Source organism: Enoplosus armatus, chromosome 19, assembly GCF_043641665.1.
Source record: "Enoplosus armatus isolate fEnoArm2 chromosome 19, fEnoArm2.hap1, whole genome shotgun sequence".
NCBI classification, from domain to species: Eukaryota; Metazoa; Chordata; class Actinopteri; order Centrarchiformes; family Enoplosidae; genus Enoplosus; species Enoplosus armatus.
In genome coordinates, this window is record NC_092198.1 from 4733335 (window position 1) to 4755933 (window position 22599).

Genomic DNA, 22599 nt, shown 5'->3' on the forward strand with positions numbered 1-22599 from the left:
AGGGTTGGGCGATGGCTCACAGTCATCACAGCCACTGAGCCCCTCTACCATCGTAACATCATGATTTAAACTCGCTATGTAACTTACACTCACTATGCACGGCCTTATTCCTTAAAACAACAGGCGGTAGGGAGAAAAAGGTGAGGAACGCCCAGGTGAGTAAGTGAGGATGGGCTGTGAACTATCCCACTCATTCTTTTAACTAATAAAAATAATGGGAGTTTGTCCTCGTCTTTACTGGGGACTAACACTGGTGGTAGTAAATATGTTTGGCATGGTAATGCTGGTTTAGCGCGTATATTGCTTGATGTTTTGTTTTGTTTGTGAGTCTTGCTTTGTTAGATCAAAGCAGGTCTGTTCTGATGCACCTTCTACCTCAGTTATTCAGTTTCAACAAGGCATTCAATGGGTGTAACCTCTCCTGCCCCGGAGGGCTCACATACTCTGTGCTGCTCTCTTCCTTCACCTTCACCGGTGAGAAAGTTACAAGGGTCAGAATTTCATTTTGAAACACTAAGAGGGCACACAGAGTCCATGTCCTGTAATTTCACCTCTGGACGTTTGAGTCGCTGGGTTATGAGTGCTCCAAGCGAGGCTTTATTCTGACTGCTCTGTCTGTGTTTGTTTTTAACAACAGTGGTGGTCTGATCCTGTGTACCCCCAGCTGAACAGCCAGGTCTAATTAGTCTTGGTTGACCATGACCAATCCAGACTAGATAGCATCTAAGGCAATTAATGAACGGCTGAACGGAAAGACTGAACAGCAGGTGGTGGTCCTCCCATCTCTCTCTGCGTCTCTTTCCATCTCCCTCTCTCCTCGCTTACTTCTGTCACAAACACACTGCAGAGAGCTGTTTCACTGTCAGGAAGGTGCCAATTAACTCTCTTGTGTTTCTCAGGTGGACTTTGTGATGTTGATTGTGAAAAACCTTTAATATCTTTCATGTTGTTGATTTACTGTCGCTGTATGTTGCTCAGACTCCGCCATTTGCACAAGTTTGTGTGAACTTTAGCTTCTTCTATTTTTTTCATTACACAGGGGAATAACAGCAAGTGGAGGGAAGGACTTTGTTCTCTTGTGACACATGCTTTATCTCTGCACAGCTGAGGTCTGTTTTATGCTTTCAAAAAGGAATATATTGCAATAAAAAACTACGGAGACTACAGTGATGCATTATGTGAGTGGTGATTGTGCATCTCTTAAAGCCATGATCACTGAAGTCATTCCTGACCCTGTAGTTAGGGATGGTGATAGATTGAAGGGCTATTACAAAGGGAAACTTTTTGGATTCGTTAGCTGACAGTTTACCCAGCCTCAGTGATAATATTGATTTTTCACAGTTTTATGAAGGTTTGACCCAGTGAATGTTTCCCATTCTTGCTGAAATAAATGACCTAAGTAATAAATCCATTGATAAAATGAAGAATGCCTATTTCTTTTCGGTTTTAATCATGAAGCCACCATAGCAAAGGCTTTTTAACTTTTGTACTTCACGTTTTGAGGGGAATCCACTCCCATTCTTGTGGACAGTAGGTGGATATTGTATTTTAGGAGACTTTTTGAGTACAACAACAGGAGAATGTGACCTCATACACTGTGCAAACTGCTCATAGGACGTTTTTATCCGGTCATTTTGATGCTTGCATCCCAAGGGTAAAGCATTTGTCACACAAGGTTAATGGTGAGGCTCAAATTAAATCCAGCGCAACTGGAACCAGAGCAGGACAGCAGGACAACATCACGCTTTGTGATGTTGAAAATAAGTGTTCAGTGTTTGAGCCAGGATTTTCCGGGAGGGGGAGAAAAAACAATGAAGTTGAGCTAAACTTAACAGACTCTAACTAGCTTTATCATTAGCTACTAATGTTTTTCAAGTTATTATTATCACATCAATATTCATCTAAATCTACCCCTAAGACTTTTTATGCAGACTGTGGGACTGAAGTATCACAAGGAGAGGATCACTGGAATTGACTCATTTATCAGTCAGAGTTTCCATTAAAAGGACATCATGCCATTTGCAGTGTTTGCCATCTGAAACTATCTTGAAATAGGTGATTAATGGTGCTCCCAACTTACCTTTCTGGTTTCTGTTAGCTTTGGTTTGGCTGCATCCTCTTCATCGATCTTGAAGGATTTCTCGACACTCACCTCCTTGTTGGGCTGCAAGGGAAGAGTTTTAGTTATTGTTTGATTTACCTGAATATTTTTATAGATCTTTATTAAATGACTGGCTAACCTGACTGATGCAAGCAAGCAAAAAACAATATAATATTCTGCCAAGGAAGTTTATCTCATACAATTATTTGGTTAAGTGCAGCTGATTGATGCCTTGTCACAAGCCATTGCTCTGAAAGATGATTAGAGGAGAGGAAGGCAGAGGTCAAGTCAACATTTCACCACTTCTCATATGGTCAGGAAGTGGCTGTCAAGGTGCAAATTGTGGATCCATGTTTCAATAAAATGTGCTACTGGGGACGGGAAAAAAACTGCAGTTGCTGCGTCCTCACACAACGTTGTGTGTGATTGGGCGTGAAAGAGGGTGATTAAGTGAAGGGAGGTGACAGGTTAGAAAGAGCGGAGGGCCTTAAGACACCAAGGAAATCCATGGAAAGGCATATGAATTTGAGAAGAAGAAAAGAAAAAACAGATCTAACATAATAAGAGGGACTGCAGACTAAACAAACAAAACAGATTGAAGGAAATCTGATGCATGCTGTGGTGCAGGTTCAGTATTTCCCCATAGAATGGAGTTGGAGCAGCGAAGGTGAAGCGAGCCCTATTTGATATACAGTATGTAGAAGTCGGCTGACATTCGACTATCCACCTGCAACAGCAATGTGACATCCAGTCCCTCACAATGAAAATAAATCTGCAGTAAAATGCAAATTGGAAAGCAACTAATAATTTCCCATATTTCGCTTATTCTTAAGATCCCAACGTGTACAAAATGATGTGAAAATCATAAATTGTGAATTTTAGGTCTAACTGTAGCATCACAATCTGTTTGTGAGTATGCTGAGTGCTTGTGTGTGTGTGTGCTCACCGAATGTCCTCCACCAAACTGGGCGGGCAGCCTCCTGCCAGGCATCTTTGGTCTGTTAGCAGTGGGGTGAGAGAGCTTCTCCGAGGTAGACGACAACTCATCAAAACTCATCAGATCTGAGAATAGGTGAGGGAGGAACAGACGGAAAATAACAGAGGAAAATGTCAGTTGTGACTAAGAGAACATCCACTGGTGAACTGACACCTCTAATTGAATTTCATTCTAATTGCTAACAGCTCGGGCACAGGTTTATTTCCTGTCAGCTAATGAAATTAACAAACAGAGCAGCAGAACAGAGCTGTAAGTACATTTCAATAGGCTGTGGGCTCTCTGAATGCATTAACATTCAATTTAAAAATTTTAAACAGCAGTCTAAATGCAATGACTCTGGTTGTACAGGGTGAAATCACATTTAGTGCTGGCTATGATTACACACAGTGCCTCTTATCTCCCTTGACCTCCTCCTCTTTAGGTAGTAGAAGCTTGGCTTCAATAATTATGAACTCTGCACACATATAGTGCCGACATTCCTTTAATTCCTTTAATTCATGTTGAAGTGGGTTATCACCATGTACAGCCATGTATGGGGTTTTTTTTCTTTCTTTTTTTCAGTTGGAGAATAGTTGCCCGGCTCAATACACAAACCTAGTGCCTATAGTATGTGTTAGTATGTGCACTGATTCTTTGCTGGTTAAGTTCAATCACTTTCTCTCTTTTCATCTCAACTCTTGGAAGGGAAACAGCATAATTGGCACACTACTAACTGGTAAATGCTACAGGGTGTTCTCTCTACATTTTAGAGCAGTGCTATTGTCGGTCAGACTCATAGACTGTATATCAAGATGGACGATGCGTTCATGGCGTCATTTAGAGCCAGAGTCTAGGCTTTGGAGCCACGGTGCGAGGTCCTGCCCATACACCCGCCCGACCCAATCGAGAGCACGCCACAGTCAATCACAGCTGTCAATCATGACGTTTCACCCCTTTTTTATAGCATCAAATAACTAATTAAAATCAAGCTTATCAGAAAAATTAGGGGAGCTGTCATGTTGTCCATCTTTATATACAGTCTATGGTCTGAACGCAGTCTAAAACAGACAGTGAGTCACTGCTAAGTGACTGTAAGTTCTCAAATAAATGCCAGAATATTCAAGTATTGGCAGAGTCTCAGATACATTTATTCATTTGGCAGAAGTTTTTAGTCCAAAGGGATGTATAAATGAGGTGTAATCCAAGCCACAGTAGATCAAGGAGAAGCCTTGAAGAATAAATGCCACAAAACTCAGTTCCAATAATAATAGCATGAACAAATAAAGACTCAACCCTAGTAAAGGAAAAGATTTAGCCCTTTTACTCTATTGTTTGAGAATTTACATTGTGCATTAACCTGCAAATACATGGTACCTTGTTTGTTTATGAGTGTGTACATATGAGCACAACAAACATAAACAGAGGAAAGAATGAGTGATTCCCACTTATATTATGTAATGCTGACAAACTTTAGCGACTGTTGTGTAACAGCACTTTGCAGCTACAGAGTGGTTAAGTGCTGCAGTTAGACAGCATTGCCTGTGATTGCAGGAAAGATTGAATTTTCATGTTCCATGGCGATGCGCGTCAGACCGGCTTCTGGTAAGGGGTGTGGAGTTTTAGCAGCTCTCTATCACCTTTACAAGGCATCTGTCACAAACAGAGAACTCTCCAGTGATACACCTTCAGGTCGGCTCTATTAAATCCATCTCAGATGTCTTTTCTCTGTGCCCTTTTTGCCTCCCGATCTGTTCCCCTGTGCCTCGATTTATCACTCAACTCTTTCACTCTCAAGACATCAACCTCTAAACTAGTCATGTTTTCAATGATGTCTGTTCCTGCTCCTTTTCAGTTTCCTCTCCTCCTGTATTTTGTGTTTCTCTGACTTAAACCGAGCTCTGCTTTCATCATCGGAGGTGATACTTTTCATGTCTTCCTCATGTCTTTCACAATTTTATTGCAGGGACTCATTTGCATATTGATGTACAGATCAAATTTCCTAAATTGACTTTAACTATAAAATATGCAAAACCTGGCTGCTGCAAACTGTTCTAAAGGCTGATATGAGGGAACTCTTGGTGGGAAACATTTGGGGTAGGTTTCCTTCTCTTTTAACAAGAAAAGATAATAAACAAATGTATGAACCTGGTCTGACTGATATTCTCCAGGCACCACAACAAGTGAAGTGGTGAACAACCATTCACTTCAAGTATTTAGATGCTTAGATGCAGCATGCAAACAAAAAGGAGAAATGCAGGGGTAGATTTTGGAGCTGTAAAAGGAACAGAAGACACGTCTGCTGAAGTCACACGAATGAATGAATATTGGTGGTAATTCTGAGTTGCATGGCTTCATTCATGTATAGAGACAAGAGCAAAAGGGAGAACATCTGGAGGAAAATAGGTGGTAATTTAAGCCATCAGTCTGTGAGCTGTCACAGAGGAGGTGCTTGTTGTCACAGCAAACATCGTTCAGGGAACTCATTTATTGACTGCCAAAAAGATAAAAACCAGTAGTCAAAGCAAGAAGAAAACTAATTTTGTATCTGAATGCAGCTCACTCTTGGAATGAGAGAGAACGTGGACATTTTATTTCATACTAAATGTCATCTTTAGATCAAATAATTTTGACATGATATCAAGCAAAACTAATTACCCTAAATGTCAGGATTGTGACTGCAGTTTGACATAGTCTGGAGGCCACACTGTACATACCCATATCCGAGGACTTCTCCCCCCAGTCCCCAGACAGTGTTTTGGGTTTGGTGGGCAATAATGGCTCAAAGTCGGACTTTGGTCGTGTGGAAGGCACCTCTCCATTGTGCCTGCAGATAACAGGGAGAAATGTAAAAGGGAAAAAAACACTTAGTGTGGATACAAGAAACGGCATGAAATTAGTGGACTCTTCAAGTTCATAGTTTAAGACGTCAGTGGCGTACAGATAGACGGACAAACAGGCTGCGTGGATCAACAGGTGCTGGACCGAGAGATAAACAAACACAGAGGTAATAGACTCACTTGAGGCTTGGCGAGGGAGCGAGAGGCTTGTCAGGCCTCTTTGGTGGGAGGCTTCCCGGTCTGCCTTTCCCTGGAGGGGGGACTGGTTTCTTGGGCGGGACCACCGGCGCTGCAGGCTTGGATGGTTTGTGATCTGGCACAGGCCTATCAGCTGAAGCAGAGAAAGGAGAGTTGAGAGGAGAGAGTTGGGAAAGGAGGAATGGACCAAATTTTGTGAACGAGAAAAGAGAAACAAAAGAAAAAAGAGAGGAGAAATGGGACCGTCAACAAAACATTTCACCTTCCTGCAATCAACTTTATAATTACACAACAGTAACTGAGGTAATTTAAGCCTGAGTCACAAAGTCAATTGGTTTTTTGTTTTTGTGCAGAGCTGAAACAACCAGGACTAATGAATGTTTTGTCTGAAGATAAAGTTTGTCCACAGCTTTTAGTCAACAGTTCTGTTACTTCATTTTACCTCCTGATGACATTTTGTTCTATTGGCAATGCTTTAATTAGTCATAAAAACAGTTCACTATGCCCTGAAAGAGTGCAGGAAAATAAACAACAGCTGCAGCCATTCTTGTGGTTGAGAGGGATTCTTCATTTTATTATCACATTATTGCTCGTCAGCCAGCTCTATTTGTTAAAGCAACATGTTTCATGCTTTAAAAAAGGTCCCATATTGTAAAATAAATACTGTGAAAGTATCAAAACGCTCAGTCCACGGAGAAATGCAAACAGCCCGTATTCAGAAACTGTGCCTTTAAACGACCCGTCAGGACTTCTGTAAGGTTGTGATGTCACAACTATACAGTCACCACACTCAGCCACGCCCCCAGCAGGTCATCTGATCCAATCACAGCACGCCCACCAAGTACAGGGACACTCATCCACCCGCTCAGTCTGTCTGAGTTAAGTCTGTGCTGCAGTTTCTTGTTACTTATCGGTATTCTTGTTAATATGCAGACAGCTGTGTTGTGTGATAGGCTATACTGACATTTCAAATGAGTGCAATCGAATGAGAACTGGCCACATAACACCATAACGTGTCAAAGCAGGCTTACAAAACAGAGCACGGGAAATTGGTTTTACTGCTTTTCTACAGTCATAACATTTCTTCTTTTCTTGCACAAGATGTATAAAAACAGACCTGCAATCACTGTTGCAATTCAAATAATTTATGACTTGAGCATGTGATTGGCTCACTAAGAGTGAAATCTGCCTGCTGTGGTGCCTTCACAAATAAAAAAAATGATGTCTATGACTAATGACTAGAGAATTACAGCACACAGTCAAAAAAGGGCATTATATAATACTATACTGAACAGTTAGGAGTCATGCTATCGCGTGAGATCAGAGAACCAACCTCTCAATACACTGCCTTTGTTTTAATTCACTCATCTTTGTATCTTCTTTTAAAATGATTTGTGTTCATTTAATAATCGTCATATAATTATTGTTTCTCCAGGAACACTAAATATTTATGTTTATATGTTGTGCCAGACAGAACCTACATTTATTTTACCCCTTACCATTTCATAAATATATATCAATGAACTATTGATATTCTACTATTATAAATCTGTTTTAATATAGATTAAAAAAGCACTATATAGCCAAACTAAATTCAAAATAGACAATTAATTAGGTATGAAATTCTTGTGAGGTGCAAAAGATGTGACACCGACACAGCAGTATGGGAGATTTTTGCAGCTCATTTCCTGTGTGTGGCTCAGTAAGATAGAAACTGCGTTGACAGCACATCTGTCTCCTTACCAAAAATGACTTGACAGAGCTTGCCTCAACATGTGATGCGATTATAAAACTAAAATAAACGGACCACAGGTATCATTGCTTCCTGCAATCAGTGCAACCACCACAGAAGTAAACCGCCGCCAGTGGTGACGCAGTTTTTATTATAACCACCTTCCTCAGGGGTGCTGCGCAAATTGCAACAAAAATGCAGTTTTTCAAAGCAGCGCAAGTTTGACAGTTTTCCATGAAAAAAAAACATCTTTAAAAATACAACGCATTATTAAAGATTAAACCAGAGTTTCCAAGCTTTTTGGCTTGTGACCTCTGGTAAAATCCAGTCCAAAAAATGAATACAAATTTGTGTAGCAGGACTTTGTTCCTTCTTACCCCCATTAATCATCTTGTGACTCTTTGGAGGGGCCCGGCCCCTAGGTTGGCAGTTAAAACTAGTCGACTACTAAAAATGTCATATGTGATAATCAGTCACGGGACATTTTACTGCAGAACCACTACTGTTCTTTTAATATTTTCAGTACATTTTAGTGATTGTAGCTATGCTAACAGCTTTTACTTACGACTATTACTTGTAATGGAGTATTTCTATATTAACGTATTGGTACTTTTACTTAAGTAAAAGGATCTGAGTACTTCTTCCACCACTGGGGAGGATTCATAAAAGATTAATAAAATGGAAACACAAAGTCTGCTGGAAAATGGCCTGTCTACTGCGTCCCCGGGTCAATAACTGAGTTAGAGGTGACACGGACCACAGTGCTTGAGTGTCCCCAATTTGGAACGCTTATGATGTGTGTTGCAGAGCTGCGAACAACATGAGGACATAAGAGGATACAATGAGATGGGGGGGGGGGGGGTAAAGATGGATGGGAGAGTCGTACCTCTGTCTTCTGGCCGGATGGGATGAGGCTTCTTGTCAGCACTGGGAACCTCCGGCTTGAGAGCTGAAAAGCGAAACATGGTCCACAGAAAGTCACCTCGTATGTCTGACCTGACTGATTCAAGACTCAAGAGACAATGAGAAGGAACACACACACACACACACACACTTTCACAAGTACAAATCTAACAAAGAAAACCACTGCTCTCTGACACACACATACACACCACCCTCTGCCAGGCATTGAGAATTGAGAGACAGAGAGTTAACAGACACATGAATCCACTTTTATCTCTATCCAGCACATAAACACAGTACTATGCATGTATAGCTGCATGCACATCTTTGTGGTTTTGTTTGGGCAAGACGTATACACTTATTAAAAATAATCTCAACACAGACAGGAAGTCGTGTACAGACACATATTCACTGATGTCTCAGAAGCAGACATACACACACCAAACTGCAACACAATGCAGTGGTAGAAGGATATGAATGCAAACTCTGTTACTTCCTGTGCAGGAAAACATGATGCAAGTTTGCATATTGCAAACTGGAGATCTTAGTGCTGATATGAAGCGCTGCTGAACCCCCATGAAACTTCGCTGCATTTGACTTTCATGTTTGGTGAAACTAGAAAACGCTTGAAGAGAAACCACTGCATCAATCTGGAATGAGGGTTTCCTTGGAAGCTGTCCAAGTATTGAATTGAATTAAAACTCTACATTTAAGGCTTAGTCCCTTGTTTCTATAAAAACAATACAAACTAATCACCTCTGCACATGTACATTCTCCCACCTTGTAAACCACTTGCATGACCTCAGTATGTTTTTTACGTGCACATAACTACGACTGTTTTCAGCGGTAGTCTGATTTCTGAAACATCATGCAAACAAGAAACACAGCTTCGTCAGGTAAAGGCAGGGGTTCCCGACCTTTTTGTGCTTCATGTACTGCGGACTGGACATTTGGATACTATAACACCCCTTAAAACTTTTATCTCCCCTACCTCCTCTGCAGAAAATCTAAAATTCGCCAGAAATATCACAGTAAACACTATTAACATGATAATCAAACTTTCCTGAAATACTATTAGTCCTAAAATATGGTAAAATGACACCATGATGGCCTTGGATTTTATCAAACCTAACAAACAGAACAATGAAACATATGATGCAACTCTGCAAAAGAACTAACATGAAATACACTTTACTCCATCCATCCAAGTCCAGGTTGCATGAATATAATTAATTATAACATTAGGAATTATTGTTACTGCTGGGAAGTACTGAAAAAATGTGACAACAAATAATTCTTGGTATGACTATGAAAATGGTATTAAATTGCATTCTATGTAGTATTAAAAAGGCCTCAAAAAGGCTGAAATGTCACTTGGCGAGCCACGCAGAAACCCTAAATTGTGTGTCACACCCTTCACATGTAACAACCATCAGACAGCCACACAACGTTTCCTTCTTTTAACGTAATCTTTTTAATATTCCCAACCATCATAAAAGGCTGTCAGTATCTGGAGGGCTCATCACTCCACCTTCCAAAACAAGCTTGTCCAACCTGTTGCTTTCATTGACATTACTGAGATGGAGTTTCCCTCGGCTGAAGTTTTAATTGCCGAACAGCTTGTGAATGAGATAATACTGAAGGGTTTTTTTTTGTGTTTTTGAAAACTTCTACTATCCAGCTCTCAGTCTTCATATCCTCATTTATATAGACTTCCTCTGTTCTACCAGCAGTCTCTCTTGTGATATTCCAAAACTATCCCATAATGGATTTAATCTAACATTGTGAACCAATCTATGGAAAAAACACTTCATAATGCCTAGATAACTTACTAATCCCTGAATCACCCTTGGTGTTTGAGGGTGAGTGGAAACACATTTATTTTAAATGAGAGAATTTGTTACCATGAAATGTGCTGAGACTGAAGCTAACAAGTAATTAGATTCTACAGATATGAATCTTATCAGCATGCCTCTGCATATTTTAAAGCAGTGTAAAGGTAAATGGATTCAATTTTAAGCAAGCTTTTGTTGGAGAACCGCTGCAAGACACATCAAGTAGCACCTTCTCCTCACACTTACAACTGACTTGATAGCATTTAATGAGGTGGAGGGTGTCAAGTGTTCCTTACCTATGCTTTTTGATGGTGGAGGTGGCTTCTTCGGTTTCTGACAAGAGGACAAAGGGGGGAGAGGAAAAATAGGTCAGAGTGATATCAAGGAGGATGACTCATTAACACATGCTGACACCTATTATCTCAAATACGGAAACCCCAACTCGGAGGGAGGGAGAGTTAAATCGGATTTATGCGTGTGTTTTTATATTGTCTTGTCTTAATGCCTCTTATGTCCCATGTGAAGAATTTTGAACCGTCTCCTCACAGGTGCTATAAACTTGACTTTAGTTAACAAGTATATTAGTGCTTTCTAAATGCTCGGTCAGAGGGTGAGGGAGATATGCATGCGTGAAACTAAACTGAAATAAAAACTCTTATGCACGGCTTTTAGGGCTCTGTGGGGCCTTAAAAGCAGATTCTGTAATTCTGCATGCACCATCAAACACAGATTACTGACTGAAATTGCAAACACATACAGCCAGGGTCTTACTGCAGTACTCTGACCAGGACCTAAAAAATTAAGGGGTTCCATCTACTGTGGAAAGTGGTCGGAGGAGAGGTACAATACGGCAAATGCCACTGGAAATCCAACAGGGCTCAATTTAGTTTTGAGAGTGAGTGCATTTTGCACTGCGCAACATTTATCTGCTCAGGCAGGCCGGCGGCTGCTGGATGCTACTTTTCATCAAATTCTTTTCATCACTTAATTGGTCAACGTCCATTCTTATTTTTCCAAATTACACAGTTTTGCATATCTGCTTCACTTTGATGATACATTCTTCAAACAGTAGACACGTCTTGCTGCTCGGAACAATACAACTTTGATTGCGATGATAATGCCTGTGTTTGAACCCCGGCTGCCCCCATCATATCGAAGTGTCCTTGAGCAAGACACTGATCCCTAAGTTGCTCCCAATGGACGCCAGCACCTTGCATGGCAGCTGTCGGTGTGTGAATGTGTGAGTGAATGGGTGAATGAGACTCAGCTGTAAAGCACTTGAAGGTTGACAAGCGCTATATAAGTGAGATCATTTACCATTACCAGTTATGAGCAGAACAAAAGATACCATCTGATTCTTACCAGCACGTGTCATTCTCAACAGCATACATGTATGAAAATCCTCCCTTTCAGCTGATTAATAACCGTTTGAATGCAACAGGTATGTTTTTCATCTAAAATTTCCAATTTCAGTAACATGTATTTTCAAAGGGTGATTGCGCATGTCAACTGTAGTTACATTGATTCAACCTTGCGGCACCAGCAGGCATGAAATGTGGCCACAGTGACTAACCTGGCTGTTCATACAGCTGTGTTGGTTAAATTTCATAACACTGTGAATGGAAGCAAGAATCTGTTATGAAAAGTACAATCCACTATTACGTGTTGATCTTAAGTAGGATTACGGGAGTTGCATCATGGGAGTTGTCAGGAAACCTGGTATTCATACCAGTATGCAGGTTTCTAGTCTGCATGCAGGTGCGTCTTTGATTCCAGATGTATCTCTGCCACTAATTTCTGTACCAACTGAGCAACAGCATGAACATCGTTTAGTTTCTGAATGTCTGAACTCTGACATTTACTGCTGTGCTGGATTTAGCTTCTGCATCGGCTCACCAGTAATGGAAAGCTAGAGCATTACTGAAGTTAGACTTTCCCTTTATTTCAGCAAATTGATCATCATTTACCACCATGTGTTTGTGTTACTGACTAACTACTACATTACTTGAGATGACACCACCCATGACTGAGAATGATGTTCATGGGTTTTTGCATGCCACAGCATAATGGTTTCCATTGCAGCACTCCAGCTAGCATATACAAGGTCTCTGAAACCAGGAAACACCTTCACAGAAGGTAGTATTTATGGCAGGGCTGTTGCACTACATTTTAAACACTTTCCCTTCTTCCTACTGAAGTGTGCGGGTAGTGTGCGAGACTGCCATTTAATGATTTGGATGTCATCATATTCGTCCTTATCATTGCAATCTCTTTCTGTGGCAAATGAGAGTTGGAGACCCTGTGGGCGAAATGACCAGCAATGATGGGCTGACTGCTGACATCTATTCAATAAGCAAGCCATTTATAATCCAATCATATTATATAACCCCAGTTATAGTGTTTTCTTCACAATAAATATCATCCTGCCAGGGGGGGTAGATTTCTGTTTTTATACATTCACGCTGAATTCTGATGGGCATTAAATAACACTAAACACGGAAAATCACCACAGGTTATATGAAAAGGAGGAAGACAGAAGGAATATGTGGGAATTTGAGGGGGTGTTTGCGTGTGTGCATATATGTCCCCTCCCCCGTTTACGTGCCTGAACATTTGGCCAGTGTTTAAAAATCTGCCTGTCATGGGGGGTTTTTGGCTCGTCATGTTCCCGGTGGCTACATATACAAACAATGGCTTTATGTCTGAGGTTTTATCATATGTCAACACATAAGGACGGAATTTGATGAGACTCATCTGCTGCCCTGCATAAAACAAATATTCTAAGCATGTGACCCTGACTATATTTTACTATGTTTATTATATCCAATTGGATGTTACTTTGGACAAAGGGGTTTTGCTAAATGAATGTAATGTCATATTTTACAGGAAATTTACATTCTGTCACTGTCAGTAATGTTATCTGAAGTTACTGGTTCTTGGAAGAAACAGATTGATGGATTAAATCCATTCATCATCCACCGAGAATCACACAGGAAGCCACAGCAAAACAGCAGCACCAAACTACAAAAACATGCAGGCGGCACCCTGACATTTATAAAAAGGTGAGCAAATATAGCATTATTAAGTGCTGTGGACGTAACGTCAACATGCACTGTCTTCTGTGCTGCTATGGAAGGAATGAATAATCTAGTATCTAGAGGAAGATTTAGATGGTTAGAGTCTAGATCTATCTAATGTTTTTGCTTTACCCACCCAAGTTAAACCCAACAATGAACAATATTTAGTGAACAAGCTTCTGAATGATTCGTTGATTATTAGATTAAAAAAAACTATTTGACCACAACCCAGGCTAATGCTAGGGTTAGGGTTAGGGTTAGTTTGGACGTGATGACAGGATTTACTAAAGGAGAGTCAGTCTGTTGTTGCATTACTGCATTAGTTACCATAGTTACAGGTGTTTACACACAAAGATGGCGACAGCTGTAGCCTCAAAATGCTTCGAAAAAATTACAAATGCATGACAGAAATTAGACTAAATTCACTAAAATATTTTTTGTTGACTAAAACTAACAAGAATCAAATGACTAAAATGTGATAAATATCTGATACACATTTTTTTTTTACATTTCCAGGAGCCATAGCACCCGCTGTCTGTGAAAGCGTTGGATCAAAATGTGTTCCAGAGCTGTGGAAGAACAGCGAGTCTTTTTTCATCATAGGCACTGACAGCTTACCTCTTCTGACTCCTGCTTAGGCGACGATTTTACTGACCCTCTCGTTGTGGGAGCCTAAAATATGAACACAAGGACACAGAATGTAATCATGGAATGACTGTGGAAAAACATCAAATCACTTCCTGTGATGACACGTGGAGAGCAGCAGGGATTAGAAATCAGTTAGACTCAAACTATATTAACATGACCTGAAGCCCAGTTTCAAAAGCTGGTTCACTGATCATTAAAGATGCCTGGAAGAGAATTCAATAAGCTAAATGGCAACTGGCTGATTATCAAGAGGCCTTGTTACTCATGTGGAAAAACCGTCATAAGAAATCAAACAGGATTTCTGCAATAGTGATGGGGGAAACTTAAGCTGTGCTTACTGCTCCATAATATTAATTAGATGATGTAAGGTACAGCATGCCATATGTCAGACTGGAGATCAAATGAGCAGTGTGAGGGATGGATTCATTGTGGTCTCATGGACATTACAGGTTTTGTTTTATTGTACCCATTTTGCTCAGTATCTTTCACATCTGCAAAGACATCTTGGTGTAAGGACATTAAGATGAAACATTTCCCAGCTCCAAACATATTTTTCACTTCAATGGATAACTTTAGAGCTATGTTAATGACGACAGTGAAAATAACAAGACCTTCATCATTTAAAAAGTAAAAAAAAAAAAAAAATGCTGATATTTCATCTGTGTGACTGGTTTCATCTCTGACCAGAGGAACAATACAATACACCAAACAACATTTTAAGACTTAAAGACTTAAAGACGTAAAACTGCAATTGACTAAAATTAAAAAGTAATGAACAATGTGGGAATGGTCACATTCATTTCCCCTTTGTTTGCAGGCTTTTCATACCAATGGAGGGCCCAAGAATTGTAAGCACAAACGCCCACGACTGACACATATCATTTCCAGATGCAGTATTTAAATATCCCCTCCGCACATGTTTTAAGACATAAAAACGCTCTGTTTTGGAGAATCATTTGTCTGATATGGTTTTTCAACAAAATAAGCTCATTTCAAAAAGTTTAAATAGTGCACACAAAATGTCTCCTTCTTTACCGAAAAGTCCATTCTTAATGGATTTGTAAGATGGACATTTCCACACCACACTTGTGGAAGTTGCATTTTGGACCATGATTGGCTTCCAAACTAGTTGTGATGTCACAAATCCTGGTGGTGCGTCCACATGTTCAACAGAGATTTACGGTGAGGACAGCGAAGTGAAGTGACAATATGCCAAACCAAATTTCACCTATTTGTGTGCAATTCAAAAAGCTTTTATTCATACCAGTGGTGTGCCTGTGTATAAAACACACTTAACACCCACTAACACATCATAACACCTCATAACATTAACAGATTAACAGAACATTTAATACAAAGATGATTACTTTTCATTTACGGGCTGCGATTTCATTATCGACCAATCATTTGAAATGATATCATTTATAAAATGTCAGAAAATAGCCAAAAATGCCCAGCACAATGTCCAAGAGCCCAAAGTGATATCATTAAATAGCTTGTTTTGAATGGAATATTTTTGCTTAAAGAATGACTGAAACGATTAATCAATTATCAAAATAGTTGCCAATAGTTAATTTTACTCATTCTCTGATCTCACCTCTTTCTCTGCTTCAGACAGGAGGGCTACAAAGTTGTCGGGGAAGACACCTTCTCTGCCCCCGATCTCCCCTCGCCACCAGCCGGGCTCTCCTGTGTCCTGTTAGAGTAACGAATAAAAGAGTGACTGGTGACAACACTGTGCTTTTTGCTTCGTCTCTTTCTATCTAACATGCCTTTATTTAGCAGCCTTGAGAATCAGAAGTAAATAAAACTTCACAAAGCACCTTTTAATGTTAAAGTCACTCTGCTGTGGTAGGGAGGAAGGAAGACAAATGCCTTCTATAATTATAATAGGGGCTGTAATGGACTCCACCAAACACTAGAAGTAAAATAACAAATAGTATGATCATTTCACATGCACTTCCCAACAGCCTCCACTAGATGGTGGTAGCTTTCTAAAATAGCCTTGGCAGGGAAACTGAAGGACTCATGGTTATGTGTCATCATTCTCCCAGAGTCAGATTCATCATTCCTCGACAACATGTCAGATGCAGCTGAGCCAGCAGAGTCTGTGGATCTCTTTGTGCTGGCTGGTTGCCCTGTAATCCTTTACGCCTGTATGACTCTACAGGAGGGACTTCATGGCCAGTTCTCGGGACTAAACGAGGCGACTAAAGGGGGCTTTCCAAAAACATAGGTGTGACAGGAAGATGCTAAACTATTGACAATACGTCACACATTACTATGTACGTCCCTCAACAAGTATGAAGTATGAAAAATAGCAAATGGTCTTCTCAGAACAAATCTCCTCTTCCTCTCTCACAGTCTGCATGGCCATGACCCTCCTCACACATGAAAAGTGTCACACAGTAAGTCTGTGAGACGAACGCTGGAAATGTGCCATCTGCTGTTGCAACACTGGTTTAACTGCGTATTTACTCCGAGACAACTTTGGAAAAAAACGAAAAAGCAAAGAGACATGCTTATGTGCTGACTCACATCTTAAACTTCAGAATGAAGAAATTGTTTTAGAAGAATCCTTCTTATCATCAGTGCATATACACTACCTTCACTGATGACACAGAGGGAACTCATTCTATCCACTTTTGTACTTTTTCCCAAATACAACTTTAATGCATAAAGCAGTGAAAAACTGACCTTGCTCAGGATGTGGATGATGTCGCCCTCTTTCATGCTCAGCTCATCCTCGTTTGTCGCCTCAAAACCAAACGTGACCTTGCAGTACTCTTTTGCTGAGGAAACAGAAATAACAGATCTTAACAAGGACTCATGGGCTGAAGCACACAAGCAAACCACATGCTAGATGCACATATACAACACAAGGTTGACAATTCATTTACTTGAGGGACGTGTGAATTTAAATACATTTGCAGTATTATAACTATGTAAATAATGACAGATGCAAATAATTCTAACAAGGCTAACATACCAACTTAGAGGTAACACAGAAAAACTGTTTTTCTCTCACACCGATGAGAATGTGGTGACATTAAATACGCTTTCCACATGTCAAAAGTATCCTTTTTCAGTACTTTTATAGTGTTTTACCTTTGGATTTGCTGTCTCCGTCTGCTCTCTGCGAGTCTGTCATGTTGGGATGGGCGGGCTTTGCAGCAGATGGTAATGATGGGATTGGCTAAAATGAAGCAAACCATACAGATGGAAATGATTTATCGCACATGAGTGGATATGTGGCTTCATGTGGAGGAGTCCTGTCTATGAGACAGTTTCGTGTCTGAACCCGAATGAGCAGAAGAATCTGATCACGACTCTGTGTTGTTAAGTATAAATGTTTATGAATGATGCTGTTAATTATGGGGTTTGCGGTCGAGGATTGTAGAGGATATGGGAGGAAAGAAAAATTACTTAAAGAAAGTAAACAGTGAAACACAGAAGGCTTGTACCTTTTCGGCTTTACAAGGTCTGATGTTACAACTTGTAAGTGATGATTTGTGAGTCACAGACAAAAAAACTACATGGAAATAAAAAAAATATATATAAAAAGGAGTGCTACTATGCTGTAGTGCTAACAGGAATTAATGCATAATATTAGGTTTATGTACATAGCAGAACTTTACGGATTTACAGAAAATCAAAAACTGCCAAAAAATGTCATAAGCAGGATCCTTGACACTACTGCAGACCGAGGGGACAGCAGTGAGTGGTGGGTTGGGTAAGGCCAAATGGAGATATCCTTGGCTGTTAAGAGGAGAGTGCGAGGGCATGAGACATGTGGAGGCATGTGAGGAGTGGAGGAGAGTGAAGGAAGCCGTGTTAGTGGTGAAAGAGAGTGCGAGGGCTGTTGTGAAGAGGAGACAGAAGGAAAAGAGGGGGAGAGTTTCAGAGTTACATGCTAATCTGACCAAGCGGTGAGCCTACGTTATTAATGACTATACCTGTGTGTTGTTATCAACATGCCATTGACCTGAATACATCCTCCCTTGTGTTTAGTCACTTTGAAAATAGTAAATACATTAAAAATACAGAAGAAGAAATCCAAAATTCCGACTTACTCTTTCCACACTGGCTAAAAAGCTCCAATCTCAAACTGTGCGTCAGTTTGTGGCGTTTCCTGCGTTAATTCAATGTCATGCACATGTGCTGATGACAGCAAAGCAAGTGTATTCACAACAAACAGAAACGTCACATGAACAGACCTCTCAAAAGGGGTAAATCTGTGTGAGGCTGAACCGGGAAACTTCCTCCAAAGCAACACACACACATCATGGAGTTATAGTTAAGAGATGTTACTGACACTAAGGGGGGTGTTTATACGGCCTGCTGCAAATTACTGTCAGGAGCACCACATTTTGCATAGCCACAATGTATTTTACCTACTAAGACTACAGATGGAAATGAGCCCAGCCGCTGTTTCATCCGTTTTGTACAAGTTGCTGCTAAATACGATTGGATGACCGGGCTGCTTTGACATGTATTCATCCCGCAAGAGAAAGTCCATGAGTGGGTAAATATTAAAGAGCCTGATGTTGTCAGCGCAACAAGATCACAGATTGAATGAATTGTGTGAAATCAATGTAATAAATGACTGATAAATGAAACAGAAAGGTAAAGTCATGTGGAAATCAACAGACTGTTGCGTTGCTGCTTATGTTGTAACGCTGGGCAGAGAGCAACTGTAAAGTCGCTTCATAACGTCCTTTTTAAACTTGCTTTAATATTCTTTCCTTGTGTCACAAAAGTGTATATATTGTGTGAACTAGTTGTTCTCAACGGCCACACTCGAAGGCAGAGTGAAAGGCTGGCCGTCATAGAGAGCGGGGAGACAATATCACTTAAACATGGAGATAATGGCACGCGCTGTCAGACAGTCTCTCCTGGAAGACATTCATAATGTCGCATTGGGTTGTCACATGAAGTGACAGATATAGTTGTATATTAAATGAAAACAAGTGAGCTGCTGGAAGTCAAATGCAATTTAACTGCACCAATAAAAGGCTGCAAATTCTCTGTAAATATCTATATATTTAATTTCTCATTGATTGATCTCGCCAGCACTTCAACTAAACCACTGTTACTAATATTCTGTGTCACATACGTAAAGAAGGACATACATATGGACATATCATAATGCTTTTCTATTGAGTTCAGGTTTAACAACATTTCTTGTGTTACCCTGTATATTGCATCACACTTACTCTCCCCTTCCTTTCCTCAGTTTCGGGGCTCGGCAGTCGGACCTTTAGTTTGACCGACCCTTCTCTGAAAATATCTCCGAAGCCGACGCCTCGGATCTTCTTGGGCTGAGCAATAACTCCGTTCCCTGAGGCGGGTTGAGGCGATGTGGGGGTGACAGTGCTTTCCATTCCACTTCCATCTGGGGGAGGAGATGCAACAGGGTGAGGAGAGGGTGGATTAATCCACACAATCCTAAAATTCACATATTCCCTTCCCATCCTGTTGCAGTGCTGGATAGGATGGGATACATGAGCTGTCTTGCAAAATACACACTTTATTCCCCTTTCAGCCACCAGAGGGTGCTAAAATTGTTTTTGTGTAGAAACGAATATTTACATTATAACATTCCCAAACAAATGAATGAAGAGATTCATTCATAAAAATAAAAAAAAACTCAGCAGCAGTTCTTATGAATGTCAACAGTATACCACAGCTCTGATGAAAAACAGACGCAGGATGGGGATCTTACGTACTCATACAATATCTAACCTCAAGCTTTTGATCCTCAAATGTGCACACAAACACCACACACGTAGCTGTTTAAAGGGCTGCTGTACCTCCCAGTCATATAACTAGCAGATAAAAAGGCTTAGAAACATCCAGCGGCAGACTGATCCCTCAGCCAAACTTCTTGTTGAGGCTTGTTTCAGCTGGGCTGCAATCACACCTGAACAGCTCTATTACTACACTTCATTACGGCCATTAATCCACTGGCAGTAAAATGAACAACATGAAAAACTGGTGCATAAACAATTCTCCAAGCAGAGAATACATGTCTGAATGAGATATAAGAGAAAGGAATCATCTTTATGTAAGTAAAATGATGTACGCAGTTGACTTAGTAAAAGCAGGCTGAATTCGTCAGCTTTGTTCCTGAACACAGAGTGCATTTTAAAAAGGCACTCCACACAGATTGACAGCCACATTTGAGCCTAAGAACAACAAGAAAAACAATCACTTAACTGAACTGCAGCTAATGCACCTGCCTTGAGCTTTGTTTTGGTATTGTGTCTAACCAAACATGAAATTCCAATACACCTTCTCTGGCATTTTTCCACCTTAGCTGCACCCTTCACATTAATGAGGCCCTGCTTGTTTGCCGCTTCCGTGTCTCACCAGTCTCGTCTGCCGCGGCGTCGTTGGACTCTCCGTCCTCTCCTACGGCATCCAGCTCTTTGACGAAGTTGGAGGGGAACAGTCCGGACTTGCCGTTCAAGCTGCCGCTCCACCAGCCCTCTTCGACCTGCGCAGAGAAGACGTTCACTAAGCCATCTGACATGGAAATGTTTTTTTTCTGTATTTTTAAAATGTAAAACTGGTGGCTCTGAGGTTCTGTGTACCTCAGGGACTGAAGTCTTCAGTAGATTAACAGTTCCACTAAAATTCCACTGGTGCCACTAATGCTACACATATACAGTAAGCTGCTATTAATACATGATCAACACATATATGATCAAGTTTTTTTTATTTGAAAAATTTCAGAACAAAAACAACAATGTGACGTGAAATGTTATTTACAGTTTACAATTAATTGACATGTTTAAGACTAATTTTCACATTATAATACACACATGTATTGGTGTATTGTTCAAAGGCCATCCCACACACATTTTCCCGTTCAACAAACTTATTATTAGCACATCTTGCAGTGCACACTTGTCGGCTGCACAGCCCTGTCTCTTGCTTGTTCTGACTTGCCAGCGCCACAAATAACCAGTTCAGTGAATAAATACATTAAGTGGTTGTAATGTTACATCTACACCAGCGTGTCTCAAATTACACACCAAAAACTGAAGGCGTCTTGTTTATCTTTAATGCTACAAGGTCAGCAATTAAAAAGGCCAATGTGGATTAGGCTTACCGCGGTAGTCTATGTTACCAATGTTCGGATATACACCGATTACACTCCAATTACATTACTTGAGAGTGAGGACGGTTGACCATCAAGACGATGGCGGAGGATTTGGTGTCAAAGCAAAAAGCATAAGTGCCAGTGAGGACGGTAAAAGTACCTCTTCAATGATGTCTACGATGTCTCCGACTTTCAGCTCCAGCTCATCTTCGTTCAGTGGCTGATACTCAAACAGCACCTTGCACTGTCTCTTCTTAGGCTCTGTGAAAGGCGAGTTAGAAAACACCAGTTAGTCAACCAACCTGCTCACCTGGCCTCACATGTGCATGTAAACTTGTGCAAGTCTGTGTTTTCGTTTTTATCAAAAGGGGAAGAGCTTGTGTGCTGTGTGTGCATGCATGTCTCCGTCTTCCCCTAGAATGTCCAAGGGGGCGGTGTGAGAACTGGGACGGGTGAGAAAGCAAGCAAGCTGTACATCCCCTCCGGGAATTAATAAAGTCAACTGTCTATCTCCATCTATCCAGGAAGTGGGAGGGCAATCAAGAACCCCACCCCGCAAGAAACTGATCTGGGACTGTTCTGCGAGGTTATCCAGTGGCAGGCAGCAGACACACCCTGCTGAACAAGCAGAGCTGCACACTGAAAATGTAACAACCACAGAGGGAGTGGTGTTGACGTGAATGTGTAAAAACTTTAGCACAGTTTTCAACAAGGACAGTACAAGATGCTGCATCGGTCTGAGCTGATGGACTGTATGTAAGACACAGGTTTCCTACAATGGAGACCAGAGTTTCAAGTCCAGACTGACCTGCTCCCCATTCACCACAAATGAATTCATTCTGTTTCAGAATATCTTGACATACAATTTTATGATCTTCCAACATCACCATTAGCAGGGTTTAACTACTTTACTTTACTGTTGAATTTTCCCCTGAAGTTGACAAGTGAATACTTCAATCTTCAATAAGAAAGCCAATCTGTAAGAACAGAAACACAGCAATAGTCGCTAGGTGGGAGAAGACAAAGATAAACTTGCACTCATGATAGGATCTCTGAGCAAGACTGGACACGGTGCAGGTATGCAGAACACATACGTATGCAAGAAAGGACACAGCAGACGCAGGTGAAATAACATTTGCAAATAACTTTGTTTTAATCTGCCAGATGCCACATTAATGGGTTTT

The 22599-nt window shown here is 40.7% G+C and overlaps 1 protein-coding gene across 1 annotated transcript in view; it reads right to left on the reverse strand.

Moving 5' to 3' along the window:
- Positions 1–22599, reverse strand: part of cd2ap (CD2-associated protein) — a 47408-nt gene that overhangs the window by 7910 nt on the left and 16899 nt on the right. Inside the window, exons 4-16 of the mRNA XM_070925741.1 lie at positions 21576–21676; positions 20680–20806; positions 19524–19702; positions 17416–17503; positions 17005–17099; positions 15905–16003; positions 14278–14331; positions 10879–10915; positions 8731–8793; positions 6095–6245; positions 5792–5901; positions 3048–3163; positions 2081–2164 (exon numbers count right to left, since the gene is read on the reverse strand). Coding sequence (XP_070781842.1) covers positions 2081–2164; positions 3048–3163; positions 5792–5901; positions 6095–6245; positions 8731–8793; positions 10879–10915; positions 14278–14331; positions 15905–16003; positions 17005–17099; positions 17416–17503; positions 19524–19702; positions 20680–20806; positions 21576–21676 — 1304 coding nt within the window. The remainder of the gene's footprint in view (positions 1–2080; positions 2165–3047; positions 3164–5791; positions 5902–6094; positions 6246–8730; positions 8794–10878; positions 10916–14277; positions 14332–15904; positions 16004–17004; positions 17100–17415; positions 17504–19523; positions 19703–20679; positions 20807–21575; positions 21677–22599) is intronic.